At 41.0% G+C, this 15599-nt stretch overlaps 1 protein-coding gene across 1 annotated transcript in view; it reads left to right on the forward strand.

The window, feature by feature from the left end:
• The window catches only part of galnt16.L (polypeptide N-acetylgalactosaminyltransferase 16 L homeolog), a 49765-nt gene that overhangs the window by 22922 nt on the left and 11244 nt on the right, over positions 1 to 15599 (forward strand). The window contains 8 exon segments of the mRNA NM_001099893.1: positions 4541 to 4716; positions 4831 to 4929; positions 5633 to 5700; positions 6139 to 6204; positions 8509 to 8630; positions 8708 to 8795; positions 10120 to 10204; positions 10747 to 10850. Coding sequence (NP_001093363.1) covers positions 4541 to 4716; positions 4831 to 4929; positions 5633 to 5700; positions 6139 to 6204; positions 8509 to 8630; positions 8708 to 8795; positions 10120 to 10204; positions 10747 to 10850 — 808 coding nt within the window.

The raw sequence follows: 15599 nt of genomic DNA on the forward strand, positions 1-15599 counted from the left end.
TGCCTGCCCTATGCTCCCTGTGTGTGCCATACTCTGCCTGCCCTATGCTCCCTGTGTCTGCCATACTCTGTCTGCCCTATGCTCCCTGTGTCTGCCATATTCTGCCTGCCCTATGCTCCTTGTGTGTGCCATGCTCTGCTTGCCATATGCTACCTGTATCTGCCATACTCTGCCTGCCCTATGCTCCCTGTGTGTACCATGCTCTGCCTGCCCTATGCTCCCTGTGTCTGCCATCCTCTGTCTGCCCTATGCTCCTTGTGTGTGCCATGCTCTGCCTGCCCTATGCTCCCTGTATCTGCCATAATCTGCCTGCGCTATGCTCCCTGTGTGTACCATGCTCTGCCTGCCCTATGCTCCCTGTGTCTGCCATCCTCTGTCTGCCCTATGCTCGTTGTGTGTGCCATACTCTGCCTGCCCTATGCTCCCTGTGTCTGCCATACTCTGTCTGCCCTATGCTCCCTGTGTCTGCCATATTCTGCCTGCACTATGCTCCTTGTGTGTGCCATGCTCTGCTTGCCATATGCTACCTGTGGGACATAAGTCTGGTAGTGTTTCTGGAGGTTTGGATCATTTGGACATTGTTGTTAGGGGCCTCTAAGGTGTTTAATAATGTGCTTGGGGGTGCTGTGTTATCCACAGGTAGGGTTGCCACCTTTTAATAAAATGCTCACCGGCTGGTGGTGGGGCGGGAGCAAATGGGCAGTCCGTGATGTAAAAAGGGGCGAACCGTGGCATAGAAAGGGGCAGACCGTGATGATGTGGAGCCAGAATGCGCAACTGGCCAGAAGGCAGCAAAAAAAGGTAAATTTTGAGCGGGTTGAGGGCGGGCCGAGGGCTTTTGTTAGGAGTATTACAAGTTTACCAGCAGCTACATTGCCAGTAAATTTGTAATACTGGCCCCGGCCTTGGCAGACATTAGGGCTAAGCCGGTAAAATACCGGCTGGGGGGGATGAGGATGGATTTAAGGGTATGTTTTGATATGAGTGATTCAATTTAAATTTGTCACATATGAGTGATATAGGCTATCTCTGCAGTGAGCGCCAACTATTTGGTTTTGGTGTGTTACCACCATTAATGCAGATGGTTTTTTTGTGATAATATGGGTGTGCTTTAAAGTAGGTGTGGTTAAAAAGGGGGCATGGTTAACACTGGCTCCCATTATCAGCCCTCGATGTAGGCCAGAAAAATAGCCACAAACGTAGGCCCTCGGTACCACAAAAGTAGGACAGCACTGGTCTGTGGCATTTTACAGCAGCCAGTCCAGGCAGGGGCGATCCTGGCCATTTTGTCGCCCGAAGCGGTCTTCATTCTGCTGCTCCTCACGGCACTCACTTCAGCACCGAGGGAGTCAAGGGCGTCCACTTTGCTAATGCAGAGAGCGCAATTGCACTCTCTACACTAGAAGAACCACATTTCTAGGTTGAAATAACGAAATTTGGCTCTTAGTTACCAGGATCGGCATTTATGCCGCCCCTGGCAACCAGGAGGTGCTGCCGTCTGAGGCCAGTTTCTCAACTCGCCCTTTTGGCGGAGCCCCCCCTGAGTCCAGGCCTGGTCTCCGTTTGTGAGACCACCAGATTTTTTCTGTGTGGGACAAGATTTAAAATGCCTTGTTGTGTAGAAATTCAGTGCAAGAAGCTGTCAGTTTGATGACTCAGCTGGTTTTGTTTCTTCCAGTCTGCACAGACATTCCATAGTTAGCATTCTATTAGAGTGGCCCCTGTCAGCTGCCGGCCCCTTGTTGCCTCTCTCACAACATCTGCTTAGGCTGATGGCCAACTATTTGGCAAGAAGTAAAATGAGAGAAGCCTTTTAATTACTCGGTTAATGTCTGAACAGAACATTATATGTACTTAGGTGGGTTTATTTAAGCTGCGTTGCGTCACCAGTGGAGCAGACAGTGCAAGATGGAAAGGAAAAGGTGCAGCTGAGTTCAGCAAATTCCAAAACTTCTATTTATTGTCCAAACTGAAATTCAGGGCTGCTTTTTAGAGTTTTTTGCTAAAATGCTAAAAAGACCTGGAAGTAGTTAGAAAAGGAATAATTTACCCTTCTAAGAGATGAGCTACATGGGAATTGTCATTAGATTTGTGGGTTAGATTTTATTTAACCAGCAAAATACAATCATGCAACAGCATGAGATTTAGGGGGATGCTACAAAATCTGATCCACCACTGCTGCAATGTAAAATCGGGATGCACAGATATACAGATTAGTATATTAGTTCAGTGTGTGACTGGGATACCAGGAAAACTACCAGTGGGCCCAGGTATAAATGGGCCCTTCTGCTTCTAATCATTTGGACTATATTATGGACATTAAATATTTCTATATAGTAACAAACAGATTAAATGGATGGATAGCAATATAGCAGTGATCCCCAACCATTGGCTTGCATGTTGCTCACAAACTCCTTGGATGTTGCTCCCAGTGGCCTCAAAGCAGATGATTATTCTTATTCTAAATCTAGGAGAATAAAGAGGTAATGAGTAAATTGTTTGTAGAGGGAGCCCATGGTCTAAGGTTTTCAATCCCAGTGAAACTCTGTATCAGTTGCATTATTTCTGAGCTGTGCAACTACATCCGACTTGTAGGATGGAATCTGCCTATGTGCAGATTTATTTTGCGCTAAAAGCCACTCCATCATGTGTCTGCACCCAAGCCAACACCGTGCCTCTCTGTGCCGACACAGGAGGGAGCAGAGGCCAATGGGTTGGCTGATTACACAGTGAAGATTAATCCCTATCTAGCAGGCAGTCTTAATTAAAGTTCAGCCATGGCTACAGTAATCAAAAACATATTGAACTGTTGTGGGCAATATCGGAGATACGGGGTTACTTTTGTTAATCCCCCGTCGCCAGCCCTGGCAAGTAACCTGCAGCAAACTAAAAGTTTAGTGCACCTTTTTGGCCAATAACTGGAGATGCAGGGTCCGTTGTGGGTGCTTGTAGTTGTTGTTCATTGAAAGCAACCCCCTGCACTAAAACTTCACTGCCAGTTTACACTTAGCATGACTATTCATGTATTTCTTTCCCTATTGCCGATTTCTTTCCCACTGGTGCAGTGATGAGAAGTAGATGCCTGCTTGTTACTTATTGCTGTACTAATAAAAACAGTTTCATAACTTGACGTGCATGAACTATCAAGTGCAGTTCTACAAAATAAAATGGCAGATGAAATTGCACAGTGTTCTTTGCTGTGATTAAGGTTCCTATGACAACACGGAACATTATGTTTTATGGTGACTTTTCTGCATGACCCTCACTATCTGCACGATGTACCGACTTGTAAATTCTGGCATAATCACGACTTAGATCATCATGAAATTGTCAGCTGGGATATCCAGGGTGGTGGCCACAATTACAGTCTGTAAACTGGCAGGCTAACCCTTCTCATGCAATTCTATGAAGTCTAGCCTAATGGTGCTCTAAATAGAAGTCTGGGAGGGGGGGCACTTTCCAATACAAATAGAGGAGCAAGAAAAAAGTAATTAGGGGTCCTGTTTTAAAACGTTTCTAGCATGTAATACCGTCCCATATTATGATATATTGTATAACGGACTACTACAAGAAACTCTTTTGGAAGTATACACAGGGCACTACCATGGCCAGTTGTTGGGTATGGCATAGATAGCATTTGTTTATGCCCCTTAGAAATTAAAAAGTGGATAAAAGTAACAGTAACAGTTACTAATGTTTCAGTATAAATTTTAGACATGTCCAAGCTGATTACCTGCCTCTAGCTACAGCCCACTGATAGCTGAAAGCTGCCTGGAGGCTTGCTGAGAGCTGTCATTCAACAGCTGGAGGGCTATAGGTTAAATTTCCCTGAAATTTGCTTTTTTCCTCTCACAACCACAGCCTGGGGGTCCCAAGCTTTCTGCATTGTTAGGAACCCTATTTTCCAGTTCTGGCCCTGGCCATTGGACAGATCACATATTGCACTGCTGTGCCCGGCTTTCCATTTTTTGCAAATTTGCATTGCGCAAAAATATTTGCAAATGGCTCGCAAATGAGATGGGAGTTTGCTCCTGTGCGAGGTCGTTGTGTGCGAAAATAGCGATGACAGTAATTTAAATACGTTTTTATGAATATTTTTTCGGCCACCAAAGTTCTGGCATATCTCAAATGCAGAGTGTGTGCATAAATATTGGCAATTTGCGCTTATAACCAAAGAACATTCGCCAAAGAGCCAAACATTACAAAATGCCTTATATAAGCCAGCCATTGTCAAGTATAATGATGCATAACTCCCCACAATCCAGTTGCTTTCCAGGTGTTGTACACACCAAAATAGTATTAATTTAGAATAGATAGATATAGATGACAGCAGGGTTGACTTCTCTGGGATAAAATAATCCTAAAGCAATGAATAAGTAGGTTAACCCAACATAAAGTATTTATTACAATACTCAAATGAGTATGAACTCTACCCTTGTACCCAGTGCTACCTATCTTTTAGTTATTTTTTTTGTTTGAGATGTTGGAGTCGTAGGAAGTGCTACGGCAACTAGTTCATGAGAAGTGTGTTCTGTTCCAGGTGACCTTGGCCTTCCAGACAGAAAAGGGAAAGCTGAACGGCTTTGATGAAAAGTCTTATCTGTCCTCAAAGTTCATCAAGGCTGGAGAGGATCCATATCGGCAACATGCTTTCAACCAACTTGAAAGTGACAAGCTGAGCAGTGAGAGGCCCATCCGGGATACCAGACACTACAGGTATGTGAGTGTATAAGTAACCATAGTTGCACTGTACATTAGCCTTGTCTGCTGAGACAAACACTTTCCATGTACATGCAGAGCCACGTTAAGTTGTTTATCTCTGTTTTCCAGGTGCACTTCAGTTCACTATGATAATGACTTGCCCTCAACCAGTGTCATCATCACCTTCCACAACGAGGCTCGCTCTACCCTTCTCCGAACCATCAAAAGGTAAGCACTTCTTTCATTTGTACAAGATGTATTCTAGCACACATTTATTAGGCTTTTGGTTCTAAATTGGTTCTGAAAGGGTTTCTTCCCCCTTCTGAACCGCATCTAATTCTCCCCCTGAAGTTTCTTCCTTGCCCTGTACCTAACAATGCAGAATATCTTAACAAGGTTGGAGACTGCCATGTCTGGTGTGCAGGCTCCCAAGAGTTGATCGCCAGAAGGAGCATGCTCATTGGAAGATGATCGGGCCTTTGTTTATAATGCGTGTGTTTACTGCTGGGAGTCTGCACATCAGACCTTACACCACCACACATGTTGGACTCCAACCCTGCGGTACCACTCTGTGTTCTCAGGTTAGAAATAAGGCTAAGGAGCAGCTTTGGTTAGATGGAGGCACTTGAAAAAAACACATAACAGAGGTTTTGTTTCCTTTAAAGGCTATGGAACACTTAGGAGCACTTTGTGCACCTAATTTATTAGTAGCCAAACCCACACTGCTAAAGCATGAAAAGGCAACATATTACATATTATTTATAGGTATTGTTAAAAACTTTTAATAACAGTATACCTTTAACCATCTGTTAAATATTGTGAATTCTCAAAATAAAACAATACTACATGCTGCTTTCTGTACATGGCATACCTAATGCCGTCACAAAGTGCTATTAATTGGACTAACTGCTCTTTCCTCTGTGTGATGCAGCGTTCTCATCCGAAGCCCAGGAAATCTGATACAAGAGATTATTTTGGTGGATGACTTCAGCACAGACCGTGAGTTTTATTTATTATTTTTATCTTTGCTCACCTAATCGGCCCTGGGAACGTGGTATTGGTTTGAGAGAGAGAGGACTGTTGTCTGTGTTTTTACTTTGTACAACAGATGGAACCAATTGACAAGATCAAGACTGTTGTACAAACATAAAGGAGAGGATCTGTATCAGGGAGAAGCTGTGCATGAGATGTAATGTGGAATTGGATGCAGATTGAGTGTCAGTGGGGGGCTGGAAAGGCATAGGCTCTTGATTTCTGGAGAGTTCCCAGTGTGAGCAGATGCTTAAATGCATTTTGGCTAAGAAGATTGGCTCTGTCAGGCTGATTAATATAATAATAAGTTGAAACAGAGCCTTTCCTCAGAATTTCTCTTGGGAGATCATTTAGAGAGGTGAATCATAATTGAACTGTGGCAATTATTTTTTTCTTGTTCTCTAGCTGATGACTGCCAGCTCCTCACCAAAATCCCAAAGGTCAAGTGTCTCCGAAACAACCGCAGAGAAGGTGAGAGTAGGACTGCGGGAGCATGCTGGTTGCAGAGAATTAAGGCCCTTTTCCATGTGTGTCTCTCTACACAGGGCTGAGTTTGGTGGTGGTCGGCTGGAGCAAATGACCCTTTGCCGGGGCTCAGTGCTTATAATGCAACCTTCAACACCACACAATTAACTTAACTATAACACCCAGCATCCCCAATTGCTTTTGGATGACCGGTAGTACCAAAAATACCTAGTCCCACCTGGACAATTGTGAACAAAGCAATAGACATTACATATTCATCTCCTCACCTTGTGTCCCATATTACTTTCTTCTTTTAGATTGTAAGCTTTAATGTGCTAGGCCCTCTTTACTTTTTTGTATGTCATTTATATGATTGATGAATACATTGTACAGAGCTGCAGCTTGTTGGCCAGTGTAAGACTAGTATTTACCACTAAAGAAAAGACACAGTATAATCATGGCACTCATTCAGGTAAAAATATTAATTTAAAATTGTATCTGCCAAAGTAGCAGTACAAAATAACACTGATTCTCCCCAAAAACCCATAAAGTACCTGAGAGTTATTGAAAACTATAACAGCGTTTTGCTCCCCTACATTGGTACCATCAAACCATTCCCAGATTTAGTCAAATAAATACCCTTTCGATTCACACCTTCTTTAACAACTGTTTGACCATCGGATAATATCAGCTTGATATGACATACCACATAGTAGGTAAAGGGTAAAGATCCACTCAAATAGGTCTTTCTGTAATTTGGATCTTTTTATACCCGAAGTATGCTAAAAATCATTTAAATCAATAGGATTGATTTACCTCAAGTACAAGGTGCTGTTTTATCATTACAGACAAAAAGGAAATCAATTTTCAAAATTAGAAAAATTTGCTTAAAATGGATTCTATGGTAGATGAACTGGCTTTAATTTCTTTCTGCAGTGCACTTTTTAAGGGGCCTTACAGTGCTAAATCTATTTTCAGTACGTAGTTTGTACTTTGTCCTAAGCATATAGCAAATGCCCTCCATTGATGTGTTCTGTGCCAATTCACCCACTGTATAAAATTCAGAAGTCTTCAACTGGATGCCCAGTAGTTATCATAACATATTTGATTTGTGCAGTTTTTAGATCCCATGAATTGTGTGTGTAGTGCAGAAAAACCTTCTTCATTTTGTACCCATACAGATGCCTTTGACAGATGGTGCCTCATAAAAACGACTTTCCCTGTTTGCTTTATATGCATGGCTAGAATAATTCGGAGAGCGAACAGTGGGAAATAGTCACTGTATGGTGTTGAAATTGGAGTTGAAATTTTATCTTAAGCTGCTGTCTGGATGCTGAATGAATTGACCATTCAGATCTACCCATTTGTGGTCATCTGTAACTGTGTAACCTCAGCTTGATAATAAATCTGTAGTTTAGGGTCTGCAAGTAGAAACTGATAACTCACCACACAAGGGAAGAGGCCCAGGTGCACCGCCCTGAGCCCCCAGCATGGGGAGCGGACAAACCAAAAAAAACTTTTGGAGCAGGCACTCAATGAAGGCAAATTTCAACCAGGCAGATAAATTCAAAGTGAGTTTATTGTGTCCACAGCCTTCCGCGTTTCGTAAGAAACACTTAATCATTGGCTATCTTTACAGAGCCATGCTTCAAATATTTAAACAGAAATACACCAATTAAAACATTGCACCAATTAGAACAAAAAAAAACAATCAAAGAAACTTTACCCAGGTGCACCAATCACTATTCAGTTTAGATCGTTTTGGTTAGAAATTATGTCATCCAAACTTTTAAACTCATTCCCCGCAAAACTTGTTCCGCATAAATAAAATATTTTAAACTTGATAACTCACTGGAGGTGCTCCATGTAGGCCATGCTGCAAACAAAAAACCTTCTTGTACTCAAAACCAAATAGAACATAGGCACACTCCACATACTGCTTCTGCAAAAATTTGAAAAAAGCTTCTTTTATTTTTGTGAGATCCCAGCAAACGTTTCGGGGACATGCCCCTTCATCCAGAGCCCTGGATGAAGGGGCATGTCCCTGAAACGTTTGCTGGGATCCAGTGCTCTGGATGAAGGGGCATGTCCCCGAAACGTTTGCTGGGATCTCACAAAAATAAAAGAAGCTTTTTTCAAATTTTTGCAGAAGCAGTATGTGGAGTGTGCCTATGTTCTATTTGGTTTTGGTTAGAAATTACCACCTTGACTCCAATTAGGAGCCATATTAGTACACCATAGAAGAATAAAGTGTCAACATGTTGGTACACCCGAGAGTAACCTCAGCTTGCACTGTTTTGATAACCTAAGGTCTCATACGATCACGGGTTCGTGGAGCAGAATTGGCTGCAGCGCCAGTCCTCACCTTCTTGGACAGCCATTGTGAGGTCAATAATGAATGGCTTCAGCCTCTTCTTCAGAGGGTCAAGGATGTAAGTAAAATAGCACATTGTCCATGTTGTGATTTATGTGTTATATCACATAAATAGTTTCCCCTTGCTCTTTTTAGGATCACACACGTGTGGTGAGCCCAATAATTGATGTCATCAGCCTTGATAACTTTGCTTACCTGGCAGCCTCTGCTGATCTCCGGGGTGGTGAGTACTGGCAAAAGTGGCTGCCTTTTTCATTCTATTAATTGCATTATATCTCATGCTGTATTATTGTTTTATCTTAAATGATAATTTTTATCTTAGAAAAGAAACATGACCCTGGGTAAAGGGGCAGCATTAACTTAATTGTATAGACTGTGTTATCTATGTATGGGAATATTTCTTTAAATTGTCAACTCATTTTCTTGTTGATATGTTATTAACAGATGTCTATTGACATGATGAATGGAATACTTGCATTACCATATTAAAAACCGTAGGTTTCCGGAGTGTAAGAGCCACATGCTGCTGCAACGCAGTTATGGGTCACATTAATCACAGAATGCCACTGTAGTGCTAATATATGCTCTGATTAATTCAGCTGATTAGCAGCTCTTAGATGCTGACTGTGGGTTAGAGCACTGCAGCTCTGTTTGATGCCTGATTAGAGGGCCAAACCGTAGCATAACACAAGGAACATACAGTTTAACTGGCATCATTTGGTACATACTGTGACATCTGCATTGTGTTCCAGTCAGTCTGCTAGAATATAACAACAGTCAGAACATTCTACTTTATAATAAATATGTCTTTTCTGCACAGGGGACACTTTTTTCCCTACTCTTTAATCCATTAAAAAATCACTGACAGATATATCCGATAAGAAATAGGGTAGCATACAGCATGAAAAACAGACCAATTTAGAACTAGAACCCTTTTGCCAGAAAGTTGTCCATGTCACTTTTCAATCCCACAAATTATTCACTTATCACCTACACTAATAGAAGATGCTCTTAACGAATCCCTTTTATGCTGATGGTGAGCCACTAATAGGAGTTGCTCTTATTGATGATGGTGAGACCACAAGTCCCATCATATGCAGCTGTGTCACCTGTACCATCCTGTGGAAATAAAAGCACATTACACAGAACCTGGCCTTGTTTACATTTGTGTATGTCAATATTCATGTCCACTATAGCAGGAGCAAAACTGACCCTGCAACTGCCGGTGGACTAGCAGGTATAAAAGGCCCAGAGGACACTGACTGATTACCTGATTATGGAATTAGAGCATTTATACCACTGCTCTAGGCACCTCTTCTCTAGGTAAATCTACCTTTAGTTCTCCCTAGGGCTGTCCATCTGGAGCATTATGCTTTAGATGTGTTCTTCAAGAAAATGTTGTGGCCATCAACTTCCTTTCATGGCTTCATGAGGTTTTTTTGCGTGACATCCATTAAGTATAATTCAGCACTCAGTAGATCAGATTATCAACCCCATGCAAAAATTGGACAGCACTGATTTACATCATGATTATTTTATTGTTTTAGGATTTGACTGGAGTCTTCATTTTAAGTGGGAACAAATACCTATAGAGCAGAAGATGTCTCGCACAGATCCAACCTCCTCTATAAGGTACAGCCTTGATTTATTGTTATTTAAAAAGTGCATTTAGATTGACCAGACACAAGTTTTGGTCTCAGCTGGATAAAATTATTTAGTATTTGTCCATGCAGTGCAGAACAGGTATGGTCTATGGCATGGTTCTCCAACCTTTTTTTACCCCAGAGCCACATTCAAATGTAAAAAAAGTTGGAGAGCAACATAAGCATGCAAAAAGGTCCCAGGGGTGCAACAATATAGACTGTAATTGGCTATTGATAGCCCCTATGTGGACTGGCAGTCTGCAGGAGGCTCTGTTTGGTAGTAGACATGGTTTGTATGCAACTACAGCTTTCCTTCAAACCAGAAATTGAAAAATAAGCACCTGCCTTGAGGCCACATGGAGCAACATCCAAGGGGTTAGAGAGCAACATGTTGCTCGCGAGCCACTGGTTGGGGATCACTGGTCTACGGAAAATCTTCAGCGATACTGCGTCCATTGAATAGAAAGCAAATTTACTCCAAATGATTCCACATTTCATATAGAAGTAATTGAATATATCTTGTTTTTTAAGGACCCCTGTTATCGCCGGAGGTATTTTTGTCATTGACAAATCGTGGTTCAACCAGCTGGGGAAGTATGACACTCAAATGGACATCTGGGGAGGAGAGAACTTTGGTGAGTGAGCTTCAAGTAGTTAATGTAACCATCCTCATCAGTAGCACAGAGTGTTGTGGATTGTGTAGGATTTAAGGATTACTAACTCTCTGCATTATCATGAAAGCAGTTTCCATCTGCCCTCCTTATGATTAAAGCTTTAGTCTGTGACAGGGAGAAAAATAAAGACATAAGGGATAGCTAAAGTAGGTGTGAAGTTGCTTAGAAACTGGGCTGCCATGGCATCTTTTGTGAAACCATGAGACAGTAGTGTGGGAGTGATCATATTTTTTCCCTAACTTAGCCTTGTAGCTGAATAACACAACTTTGTTTTTTTCCTTACGATTCTTAATCAGACAAACATGGGGTCATAGATTCTGCACATATTTCGTTTGAAAGACGGCAAGTTGTATTGCATTGCATATTAATATTTAGGGCATGTGTGGGCTATACAAAAACAATTTGGTATTTATTAGGGTTTTACATGTGTTTTGAAAAGATGTTTCTGTAAATAAACTTAATTTAATCCACACCATTTATTGAATAAGGTTTGGCTGGTATTTGCTGAACATTCCCAGTTTGGGGTTGTGAGCATGCCGAGAAATACACAGGAATAAGTTACAAATCTAGATGTATGCGTTTCACGCACAGAAGTACCTAATCATATACATGGCTACTGTAGTTCCTTATGTTTTTGAAACAAAATATACTTTTACTTTACAACTTTGTTTTTTTCCTTACTATCCTTAATCAGACAAACATGGGGTCATAGATTCTGCACATATTTAGTTGGAAAGGCAGCAAATTGTATTGCATTGCATATTAACCAAAAGAAAACTATTAAGGGCATGTGTGGGTTTTAAAAAAACTATTTGGTATTTATTAGGGGTTTGCATGTATTTAGAAAAGATGTTTCTGCAAATAAACTTAATTTAACCCACAACATTTATTCAATAAGGTTTGGCTGGTATCTGCTAAACATTCCCAGTTTGGGGTTGTGAGCATGCCGAGAACTACACAGGAATAAATGACAAATCTAGATGTACGCGTTTCGTGCACAGAAGTACCTAATCATATTAGGGATGCACCGAATCCAGGATTCGGTTCGGGATTCGGCCAGGATTAGGCCTTTTTCAGCAGGATTCGGCCGAACCGAATCCGAATCCTAATTTGCATATGCAAATTAGGGACGGGAGGGAAATTGCATTACTTTTTGTCAGAAAACAAGGAAGTAAAAAATGTGTTTCCCCTTCCCACCCCTAATTTGCATACGCAAATTAGGGTTCGGATTCGGTTTGGTATTCGGCCGAATCTTTTGTGAGAGATTTGGGGGTTCGGCTGAATCCAAAAAAGTGGATTCGGTGCATCCATAAATCATATACAAGGCTACATTAGTTCCTTATGTTTTTGAAAACAAATATACTTCTACTTTACTTCCCCCTGGCTGTGAGATCTCTGGGTACTTGCTTACCCTTTTGGTATGAATAATATCACGTTGTAGGTCTGAGGCAAGTGCATCAATGTATGCTTGACAAAGGGGCTTGCCCCGAAACGTTGCACTTACGGTAATAACATTTAGCAAGGTTTTCACCTGCATTCACAACTTGTGTGCCAGTGTGCCAGTGTGCCTTTTCTCAGTTTTTTAAGTGCATCATAATCCCAAGTTTCTACTAGGGAGCTTTGTCACATTTGACTTTTAACACCATGCTGGGCATAGGGCCACACTACCACTAAGTGGTTCTGCATTCCAGCCTATTAGCTTATACATCATAAAGGTTCAATACAAACTTCCCATGTAAGTGGTCTGATTGCACTTACATCCTTCTATCCTTTCCCATGCGTGGACACTAAAGTTTGTTTTATAGGAGAAAGGGGACTGGAAAATCAGAGAAGAAAGTGGGGAATGTTAGAAGTATGGAGACAGAAGCAAGTGCAGTCCTATTGGTTTGGTTATGTGTACCTGATTTTAAAAAAAAAAATAGAGAAATAAAAATGTAGCATTGCTCTGTAGGCTTGACGTGTACCATGTTTTGTCACTTTGGATTGTCTTCTTCATCTAACACAGAACCTGCAGGAACATGTGCAGTTAAAGCTGATCCCAGGCCTAGCTTCAAATATACATGCTGCTGTTGGCAGCTCCAATAGAAATAAATAAAAAGTGGATCAAGAAGGTGTCTGTCAACCCCATTGCTCAACATTTTTATTTTTCATTTAGGTGTACACATGGGGTACTTCTGTAACTGTAGGTACACGGGTGAGCAGAGGGCCAATGAAGGGAATCTGGGTTTGGGCGGATGGCTTTGTTCCCCTTTAAGGATGTACTTGAAATATATATTTTAAAATATCCTTTGAAACAGAACAAAAAAAAACGCCAGGAATAATGCCCCAAAAATTTAAGGAGACTTTTTTATGCAGATTTTTTGGTTCAGTTATGTTCTTACATTTCACTCAGTGCCTAGCAGCTGACGTGATCACTTCTAGAACAAGGGTTTCATGGTCTCTAAAGGTGGCCATAGACACATGGATCCTATCGTTCGAATCGAGGATTCGTACGTTTTTCGGATCGTGTGTGGCGTGTGCCGACATCTTTCATCTTTCGCTGATCATGGATTTAAAACAAGCAATTGTGGGAAGAAAAAGCAATTGAGGTATAGAATATTATCACAAGTTTTTACATCTCCGGGCCAAATCCAACCTTCAAACAATAATTCATCTGCTTCTGTCGGTTGTTGGTGGAAATGGTTATCAAGAATTTTAGAGAATTTAGCAGAAAGAGTTTAGAAACCTCCTCTAAGTCTGTGCTAATGTGGACAGTTCTAAAGCTCTGAAAGGTTCCTTTGGGATATTACTTGCCAGAGGAATGTTGCAAAAGTTGAGGAATTCTTTCCAGGATGTTGTAATAACTTTTTTTTTTAACTTTTGGACAGTGAAAGCTGGATTATGCTTGCATTAATGCCTTTGTTAAAGTTTCTTATTAAACTGTATGTCAAAATGTTTCTTTCAGTCTCCAGCAGATATGCATGTAGTTGCAGTGATTAGTGAATGGCAAGGGTGCTCAGACTTTACGATGTAGGGGTCTACTTTTGGTAATGTTATCTTGTTAAGGTCCCCATAGATGCAAAGATTTTTCTTGGTGAACGACCAATTTTAGCGACGTCTGACCAATCCTTCGAAATTATCGTGCGGTTAGTGGGATTTCAACGATCGTACATCTTACGATTTTTCGGCCGACATCTGTCAGAAAATTGATCGGCCAGGTTAAAAAATCTTTACCGGCCCCAGTGCAATCTATGTTTGCAGGGCCAAGCAGGCAGCTACCCTTTGTTTTCATGGCAATGGTCTTTTTAGTTGATTCTACTATTCGTACGATCGTTTCGAGATAATCGTGGTCTCACGATGACGGATCTTTTAAAAATCTTTACATCTATGGCCAGCTTAAGGGTCTACCACCCAGTTCTCAACCTATTATTCAGTGCTCTGCTGCTGTGACCTAATAATCACAAGCTTATAGTCTACTGGCAGTCTACGGGGCACCCCATGTCGGTTATTGTGTGTGATGCATTTTTTGGCGTGTCTTTTACTGCACAGTAATTTCCTTTCTGAGGTCTTTAGAAAATGTGACATATACTTCTCGAGGTGCAGCTGAACCTGGATACATCTACTTAAAAAAAGCCTACTTAAAAAAACAATGCTTCGAAATCATTTCCATCTTGGGGAATTTATCAGCTATCGCCTGCTTGAAACTGTAAGTCCCTATATAGCAGAATATATCTTACCTAATAGCGCTTGGGACTGATCGTCTAGAAAAATTGCTGTAATTTTGGTTGATGTGATATTTCTGAATGTAAAAATAGGGATTGTTTACATTGGAGACGAGGTACTTCAAAGGACATATGACCACTATGTTTAAATGTATAATGAGCTATTGAATAAAGTCTCTGAATCTGTATTCACTAGCAGGTCCTTCCAGAGGACATAATGGCATCCCTTCAAATTAGAAGAAATATATTCCATATTATGGCGTGATGACGTTTTTTTTAAATTGAGCTCTATGGAATTCTCACCCTTAAAATAGGCAGCATACCCTCTAGTTCAACATGAGAACAATCAATAGGGCTTGTCCTGAACATACTTTTTGGCTGTTGTCTTTATCACAAAAAAAACAGGTTTTTTGTTATTTCTTGAGCTAATAAAGGGCAAATGGTGCTACTCCATGTTTGGTCCTTGAGAGGTAGATAATTAGTTTACGAAGCCCCCTACAAGCTCCTCTCTTCTCCCTTTTAACTGTTTTGTTAGCAGAAGTCATTATGCAGTGCGATTATCTGTACACTGGTAAGCTATTTATCAACCTTGCTAGGATTAACTATGGAGTAAATTCAATTTGCAGAGCTGAACACTGCCACTATTTTGACTGCTCCAAGGTAACCCCTTGTATAAGTGCAGAGAGCAAAGAAATGGTTTGCAACACTGCACTCTGCAGAAAAGTACCCTGGGCTGGTTAATTTTAAAATCATGTACCATTAGCAATTTAGCTATGAATCTAAATGCGGATATAAAGTTGTGAATGCGCTAGCTGCATCACTTCTTTCAAACAACTTCAGGTTGTGTTCAATAAAAAGAACACATTTAAATGTGTTATTTCTGTCTCTCTCTCTCTCTTTTGCATCATTAATTGGGAATTATGCACTGTCAAAATTCTTTGTAAACTGTATATTTGTAAATGTTGGACTTAATTACACGCGCCAGAGAAACTGAAAGCTCCTGTGTCTT

Source organism: Xenopus laevis, chromosome 8L (genome assembly GCF_017654675.1).
Source record: "Xenopus laevis strain J_2021 chromosome 8L, Xenopus_laevis_v10.1, whole genome shotgun sequence".
Classification (NCBI taxonomy): domain Eukaryota; kingdom Metazoa; phylum Chordata; class Amphibia; order Anura; family Pipidae; genus Xenopus; species Xenopus laevis.